This window comes from Rhagoletis pomonella, unplaced genomic scaffold, assembly GCF_013731165.1.
Source record: "Rhagoletis pomonella isolate Grant_MI unplaced genomic scaffold, Rhpom_1.0 Rhpom_scaffold_00004, whole genome shotgun sequence".
Taxonomy (NCBI): Eukaryota; Metazoa; Arthropoda; class Insecta; order Diptera; family Tephritidae; genus Rhagoletis; species Rhagoletis pomonella.
Window position 1 is genome coordinate 21613354 of NW_023458558.1, and position 9025 is coordinate 21622378.

The following is a 9025-nucleotide window of genomic DNA, read 5'->3' on the forward strand; positions in this document are numbered from 1 at the left end:
AACCGATGAGATTTTGCAAATTTTATGCGTTTTTTTTAAAAAAAAAGGTATCAAGCTCTTAAAAAATCACCCGTTATAAGCGGCGTAAGTCTGTGCGATCAGCTGTTCATGCTTAGTCCAACACGTACAGTTCAGGTAGCGAAACAATTTTGCGATGGAAAAATGGTGGAATGTTGCCAACTGTTGGAGTGAGCGAAACGACTCAACTGTGCGTTTCAATGGTTAGGCAACAGCTACATACGTCTTATGAACGCGCGTAAATACAGAACGTTCAAAACTTGCATATAATCAGGCAAAATCTCTTTTCCTTGCCCTTTACAATTAAAAGTAGAAAACGCAAAAAAATATGGCAATATCAAATATGGAAACAGGGAAAGCTAAATTGTGGACATTATTAATCGAATATAATCTATCTCTTTAGCAGACAAAAAAGCAGTTTCTCCTATTTCCAATAGGCATTAACTGTGGTTAAGGTTTGGTGGAAATGTACTCTTACGGTGGAATCAGATGCACTAAGGTCCTCACCTCCGGACCATTTAAATTAATGTAGTTCCTGAAACGACATTTCCGCGAGAGCGGGCGCGCGGGCGTGCTGGCGTGCTGGAGAAAACTATATCGTTTATATGCCATGGCGTATGAGTTATCTATAAACATTAATGTTTAGTCCGGTTACGCTTCCTACCTAGAATTCATTCAGTTGAAAATTCATACAAACTTTTACGGAAATAAAACTAGTAGTGTCTTGGTTTACGCAACTAACTAAATAAAAAGAAAATTCTTAAAATTTTCCGCAGACATTTTGGAGGGGGCGATGTTTGAACCCCCAAAACCCCCACCTGCGTTCGCCCCTGTTAGTAACCATACGTGGTAGTCAAATCTGTATCTCATCACAATTTTTTTATAGTGGGTTGAAATTTCAATATTTTGGTAAAAAATGCAATTATATTAATTGAAATATTATATGTATATACATAAATCGACTTCAAACATAATGCCTGTCTTCAGGGACCTTTAGCACAATTTAATGAGACATTTTTTCGTAGAACATTTTAACCTCTTAACTCTCATCTGCATGGGACTTGTTGGCTTTTTAAAATAAGTTTCATAAAATTTTATTTAAAAAGGTAGTTAGAGGGCTAAAATGTTCTTCAGAAACTTTACTACGCTCATCGATGGTGAAAAACTCCCACAGTCGAGTGAAACATATGTACGCAAAGTTGGAATGGAGCCATTGCAGTGATCAAATTAACACGCGATTTTTCCGATGTGAACTCGCGTACATTCAAAAATTTTATTGGTCATTATTACAGGGGTCACCAACGGTGATAGCCCCCTACGTATTAAAGTACAAGCGTAAATCGTAGGAATTTACTACTACTACTAGTTAATAAAATACTATAATTTAATATTAAATCAGTTTGTGCGACGTTTTTTTGATGGTGGTGTTTTGAAATCATCGTCACTATTGCCTTCTTCGTACTGCTCTTGGAACATAGCCTTTAACCACCAACAAATTTCAGCCAATACCGCGTCTGGTGTTTTTCCCCCTCTACACCTGTAAGTCAATAAGTACTTAAATACAATTATTTAATGCATTGTACATACATACACATATGTATGTATGTATAATTGAAAACTTTAAAAATTTACTTACATACATACACAAATCGAATTCCTCGAAAGAGTATGCGCATTCCCAAATTACCCTCGAATAGGAGGGCTCCCGAGGGTTGTGGACCGTGATATTACCATCGAGATCGGATAAAACAATGCGCTTAAACGTTTTTCGAAGAGCGTAACAGTGGATAATTACTCTCAAAAGCATGATATTTAAATTCATATGTTTAACACATTTGTTTGTGTGTATGTAATAATGTGAGTTCCAGCCAGTGCTGCCAACTGCTTTCGTGTAAAAAAATCCAGATTTTTATACAAACCCACTAGAAAAAAGCTAAATTCCATAAAACAAAAAAATAATAACTAAATAGGTTCATATTAATATAATTCGAAGCAATTCATTTGAAACATTACTTGAAATTAAAATTAATCAGCGAATAATACAGCTGAGATCAAAGCTCATCAGTAAAAAAAAAAAAAATGAGAATAAAAGTTAATGTAACCACTTATATATAAATGTATACTATTACGTAGCTTTGTTGTCATCAAGTTTAGCTGAGCAAATAAAGTTCCGGGTCTGCCTTAGGCCAACGTAGTGAAAATCTGTTCAAAAATGCATTGTATTACTTATATTATTCCATTTTACAAAATTAATTTCAATATACATACTGAATTATTATTTTTTCTTTGATATCATCACTGTAATTAAAATGTTTTAGAACCTCTTCTATCTCCTCGTGTGTTGCACGTAAAACATTGCCCACTGGAAACATATTATCTTTTTTAATCGTATCGAAAATATCTGGTAATTTTAAATTCATATGTATGTAGCATATTTTTTTAAGAGAAAAAGCTAAAAGTCTGCCAAAAAAATTCTCATAAGGCTGGACTTCCCGCTTCCCGCAATTTCTCATTTCTTGCCGCTAAATGGACTTCGTAAAATGCAGATTTGACGGGAAAAGAGCTAAATTGGCTGTCCTGGTTCCAGCCAGTGATGCCGTTTTCTATTTTTTTAGAGTAGTAAAAAATTTAATTTTTGGGGAAACCATATACATAGATAAAACTTTCAAACTTTATACAAAATGTGCATCAAAATTTCAAAGTTATTAATCTGAATTCTAGGTATGCAGTTTTATAGCCCATACAATTTTAGTCTAATAAAGTGCAAGCGACTCAAGAATCGAGTACATTTTTAATATTTTTTGTTATCTATCGACTTTTGCACTTTTTTCCTTAAGTATAAGCATGAAATACAATGCGGGAGACCGTTCGCAATGAAATTTCAAAAAATCAACGCCATTTTTTGTAAGTTGTACGTGTTATAAGAAAAAAAAGAGCAAAAGCAGTCAGAACGAAAATTATTAAAAATCAACGCTATTTTTTTTAGCCGCTGAAACTTGCACTAAAATTGTATGTTCTATAAAACTGCGTACCCAGAAAATGTTTCAAAGACTCAGTTTGAAAATTTGTTGAGTTTTCCTAAATTTTACATAAAGTTCGAAACTTTTTTATTTATGGCTTTTGTTAAAGCTTGGATAATATTTTTTTAGAAAATAAAACTTTAAAAATGTTTTTAATATTAAAAAAAAAAATAATCAACACGTGGACACTTGTTTGAGTCACTGTATAATAAATGTGCATTGGGCAGCACTCAGAGCAGCACACACTGAATCGACTGAGTCCAGCTCTTTGGCTGCCAAGAGATTACGCATTCAATGTTTCAATAATCAACAGTCTTCTCTTATTACAAGCTGTATGCGCCGGGATTAGTCGCGATATAAACGTTGAAGTGATCGGACTCATTTGTATTTTGATACATTTGCATTTAAAACACTTCGCGTTGACGGTACACGTGAGAAGATAAATAAACAAATATATAAATACTTGCAAACGTTGCAAAATTTTTGCTCGGGCGAAATTTTTGAGAACCTTTCATTTTCGTTTGTTCATTTTGTGCTATTTAATAAAATAATAGAGTGAATAAAAATAAAAAAAAACTCGCTATTAATCTACATACATACATATTTGTATATTTATGAACTCGGACTGTGGTCCTACTGCCATACTTCCAACCATATTCCCGGTAATTTCTTCGGTATGCCCAAGGCACATTAAACAGGTAGTATCAGTAGAGCAAAAACAACATTTGCGTGTATTTTGTTGTTGCTTCTGGTATCGAAAGTGTCAAAAACTGTTCTGAATTTTTTCTTCTAAATCAAAGCGTGCCATGTGAAATACAAAAAATTATAAAAAATAAAAAATTGAAATTGGAAAAAATAAAAATTGATGCAACTTTCTTTCCTAGTAAATTTGTTTGCTTCTCGAAGCATTGATCCATCCTTTGCAAGGCCCAGTAATCAGCGGTCGTGCTGCCGAGTTGGGCGAACGTTCCAAAAGCTGCTATTCAATCGCTTGTTTTGTATGGAAAAAGGTTTCACAAGCAAATGGATTTTAACAACTTATAATTTTCGTGAGAAAAAATTAAAAATATTTGACATTTCGAGACCAAATAATTTGAAAATAAATCAAATCAGCTGCTCTACTGATACTACCTGTTCAATGTACCTTGGGTATGCCTATTTTCGCCTACTATTAATTGATTTGTTGTAATTTTCAAAGCGTTAATGATTTTTTTTTTACGATTCCGTTTTTTAGTTTGTTTGATTTTTGCGCGAAATCTTTATAGCTTTTACGTGCTCTGGTGTTTCCTTTTTTAATTAGCCACAGGCCAATGACTAGCGAAATATTTTAATGCCCTATTGCTTTTTAAAGTAATTTATTAATGGTATTCAAGATTAAATACCTTGGAGCGCGTCATTTTTCAATAGAAAGTGATAATATGAATAAATTTTCAGATGCGAATTTGATGCATACATATGTACATACATAAATAAACTTGCTTGAAAATTTAGTGACTCATTCACATTTCGCCGGTGATAAGTGAACGACCAAGTGTTTTTGTAATAAAGAATAAGGAAGAGAAAATCGTGTTACTCTAATTATAAATTAAGAAGTATGTATGTATCTAACATACATATGTATGTGCATTTGAGCCGCATATTGAAGTCATATCTGCATACATACTTATTAGGGTATTCAATCCCGGGATTCCGCGATGCCGGACACTTATGCATGACCCGAAATCCCGGGATAACAGCTCCGCGATCCCAATTGTTTTACTGATTCATTTACAGAATGAAATTTTTTGACATAAAAAATTAGTAAATATTAACCTATATGGGTGTTAACATTTGCCTGGTGATCAGGTTATATGGTTCAAAATTATTATTATATAGTGTTTTTTATTGATGTGTACTGAACATTGATTAAAAATATGACACAAGTGCGCTCCGGAATAAACCAAAATTATACGGAGACTGTTCAAAGGACAAAGTTGTAAATACATTTACGTACAAACTACTTTGAAGACGAGTTTATTGAAGTAAAAATTACTACGGTTATATTGCAATCGGTTTTTTGAAACGAAATTTACAGTAACTCAAACAAGTGACCACGTGTTGATTTTTTTAAATACCTATTGGTATTTTTTTTTTTGCTATTTTTCTATAAAAATACCGTCCAAGCTTTAACTAAAGCTTTAATAAAAATATATGGGCATATTCATAGTCGAACTAAAGTCGACAAATTAATTACATCGCTAATTTTTTGCAAAATAAAAACTGTCATTTCTACAGAACGGTAGCTGGCACCTGTATCCGTGTTCGGCTTCCACGATTTTCATAAATACTTACACTTTTTAAAAAAGTAGGCATTCCGTTTTTTTCCCTTCTCTAGAGGATTTTCCTATTAAATAATAAAACTAAATCTCTATGAAAATGTCTTCGTCAAATACCTTCGTCTAAGAACTATTTTTCTCTGTGTGCATTTTTTCGTTCCACTGTATTCCAACAACCTCTAAACAAATGCATACATATATGTATGCATACATACATGTATGTACATGCATATATATCTCCAAACTTTCAGAAATTTATGATACGCAGGTTGTGCTCTAATCTAAATATTGGATTGTTTTATTTCCTTTTTCTTTCCAAGGATCTTTAAAATTATATATTACTCCTAAAAATTGCTCTTTACACTTTAGATAATTTTGTTGATGATTAGTATTAGTAGGGCTGTTCAGGATCTTGTGCAGTGTATTTGTATTTGCAAACTTTGTGTTTGCTACCATGGCAACCGCTTGTATTTTATTGTTGTAAATTTACAAACGCACCGAATATGCAAAGGCCACAAGATGCTGCACAGCCCTAATGTATTTATGTACATTAGACTGCATCACTCCCTATACAAAAAAAATATCGGTACTGTTTTTCCATTGGAATTATACAGTCTATTGTATTTTAAGACGTCCACCAAAATATTTCAGAAAATATTAAGATTTCAGCGAGCTGGACCGATTTGAAAATACCTCCAAAAATGGAGTTTTTTATGAATAAAAATAGTTTCTAAAAGATGTTTTTTGAAAAATCCCCTCAAATGACAAAACGGTGTAACTTAAAAAATTTCCATACAAATAAGTGTTAAAAAAAAATTTTGAACGGAATCGTAATAATAAGATTTTGGATGCTGTTTTTTAACTTATTTTAGAGATTGGTATAAGAAAAACTTGAATAACTGAACCTAAACTCTTCCGATTTAGACTTAAGAGGTATCATTTTAAAGGTATTTTCTCACCCTTTTTATTTATTTGCTAATAAGCTCATTCAAAGGATTAAAGAGAAAGGTAGGATGACGGAATATCATTCAAATTAAGATGTGTTGGTATTTGAAAAAAAAAATTGGGACACGAATGACTTTTTTTGCACATAAATAAAAATAGTGGGAAAATACCTTTCTACCGAGATCCCATAAGTCTAAATCAGAATAGTTTTGGCCCAGTTAGTTGAGTTTTTCGTAAATCAATCTTTGAAAAAAGTTAAAAAAAACAGCATCAAAAATCGCATTATTATGATTTCATTGAATCGATTTTTAAACATTTTTATGCAGATTTTTTAAGCCTAATCTGTTTTGTCATCTGAGGGGACTTTTTTCAAAAACTTCTTTAAGAAACTATTTTTATTCATGAAAAACTCAATTTTTGGAGGTATTTTCAAATCGGTCCAGCTCGCTTAAATCTTAATATTTTTCCGAAATATTTTGGTGGACGTCTTAAAATATAATACATTTTGTAGTCCCGGTGGAAAAACCGCAACTTTTTTTGGTGATGCAGTCTAATGTACATTGTTAACCTCTGTAAATTACATATTGTTACTTAAAGGTGAAAAGGTGCCAAGTCCATTATTTGAAATTGCTAAGGAAAGACGAAAAATGTATGTAGTTTTGCAGAATCTGTCATTCTACATCAAACACTAAATTTTGAAAATAAGTGGACTTGGCACCTTTTCACCTTTAGGTTGCGATTTGTGAATGCTTTAATCTAAACTAAACATTGACAACCAGCCATTAACTAATTAAGTTTGTAAATCAAATTGAATAAAATCAAGATAAGAGAAAACTTCAGTTTTTGTATTTATTCATTATAAAAACATTTTAAATTGTGTAAAGGGCATAAGTCAGCATTTTTTCCGATATGGCAAATTTGAAGCGGTTCAACAGAGCTCCTTTAAACGAACCGAACTGCATCAAAATTGTCATATCGCATATCGCAGAAATGCCGATCCATTCGCTTTGGTTTTTAACCTATTCATATCCAATTTGTGATATTAAGCGCGAAATGACAATATCTAAGAATTGGAACTCATTAAATGGTATTATAACTTCTAATCGCTTTACATACATATAAATCAACCCTTTAACTATTTTGTTTGACTTTGTATGTAAAGTAAGCTGAATGCAAAAAAGATTACAATATTATTTATAACAATGACAATAACTTATTTAGATATTTTTCACCTAAGCGATAGAATTTAACTGATAACTCTATATAATAAATAATGTCAATAATTATGAAGTGGATTAATCGATTGAGGTTAGTTAGCGGCCTCGTTTGGCTGATTTGACTTGCTCGTACATACATATGTACATATTTGTTGACTCATATTTTGTGGGAAAGTATAGAAGTATTTTGACTAATATGCGGCACTAAATTGTACTCTGAATCTAATACCGTAAGGTCCTGGGCTAGGGATGTTCCGATACAAGTAAAGTAAAGTTTGGATACCAACTACTTTTTTTACTCGAATCGTTGTTTCAACACCTACTTTACTTGGGATCGAAAGAAAAGTGCTTGTATCGAATCGATTCGAGCAAGTGCCATATTTTGTCGGCCATATTTTTTCTATGGAAGAAACTTTGCACAGCGTCGTTTTGTGAAATAATTGCTTTAAGCAATGACACCGCCAAAATTTAAAGTGTGGATTATTTTTTTCAAATGCTTTCAATGCTTTGAAGCCGTAAAGTTTTGTGGGAATCTTGCAAAGGTTGAATTTTTTGTCTGAGTAATCATATTACCTCTAGCGTTACCAATGAACAAATACGTATACATATCAGCACCTGAGTGGAAGATCGGTGTATCTCGAAAACGCCCTATCTCAGAAAACTTTTCAAGTATTTGGTTCACAAACGCCCTGCCTCTACTGAGAATATGTTGAAAATATTTGAGATAGGGCGTTTTTGCAATAGGGTGTTCTTGAAAAGTTTTCTGATATAGGGCATTTTCGAACTAGCTGCCGAGATAATGTAGGCGGATCTTCCACTCAGCTGTCGCCAAAGGTATGTCACAAATAACGTCTGAAAATTACCTTCGCTTTGTTGCATATAAGAGGATGAAAAATTATCGATATAAGTAGGTATCGATACATTCGGTTTACTCATAAATGTAATTAGTATCGAAATAGCGATTTGAGTAAACTAATTTAAGTAGGTATCGATAATTTGATGATATCGCAACGTCCCTATTCTCGGCTAACACGCGTATTCATGGGATAGTCTGTAGATACATACATACATAGGTACTATATACTTACACATTTCTCAAATGATATTTACATACATATAAATTACATGACACACTTCATATCGCCCGAAAGATCGAAAAACGGGCTTTTAAAGATTTTTATGAGATTTTTATCTTGAATAAGAAAAGTTTTAATCGAGAGGACAAGAGTTTAATCAAATCTTAATTGGTAAGTTACTTTGATTATAGGGTGATTGATTTATAGTTTGCAAAAGCAGAATGGAAGGGAGTATATGTACTTACGAGAAAGTCAAATTTTCTTCATATGAGACACAACTGGCTGATATCATTATGAATTTTTTGCACGATTGGTGGCCATTTCTGCATATTTAACTATAAAACCAAAATTGCCGTGATTATGCCGTTCTGTCAACAAACGTGAAATATGCATTCTTTGTTTACTATAACTGCTTACTTACTATAACTGCAACT

General features: G+C 32.6%; 1 protein-coding gene across 2 annotated transcripts in view; it reads left to right on the top strand.

Annotated features, from left to right (window-relative positions):
- LOC118737216 (cystinosin homolog) overlaps positions 1-9025 on the top strand; it is a gene marked incomplete at its 3' end in the record, with an annotated part of 59194 nt that overhangs the window by 3658 nt on the left and 46511 nt on the right. The window contains 1 exon segment of one of the 2 annotated variants that reach the window (XM_036467584.1): positions 3312-3700. Coding sequence (XP_036323477.1) covers positions 3653-3700 — 48 coding nt within the window. 2 annotated transcript variants of the gene reach the window in all.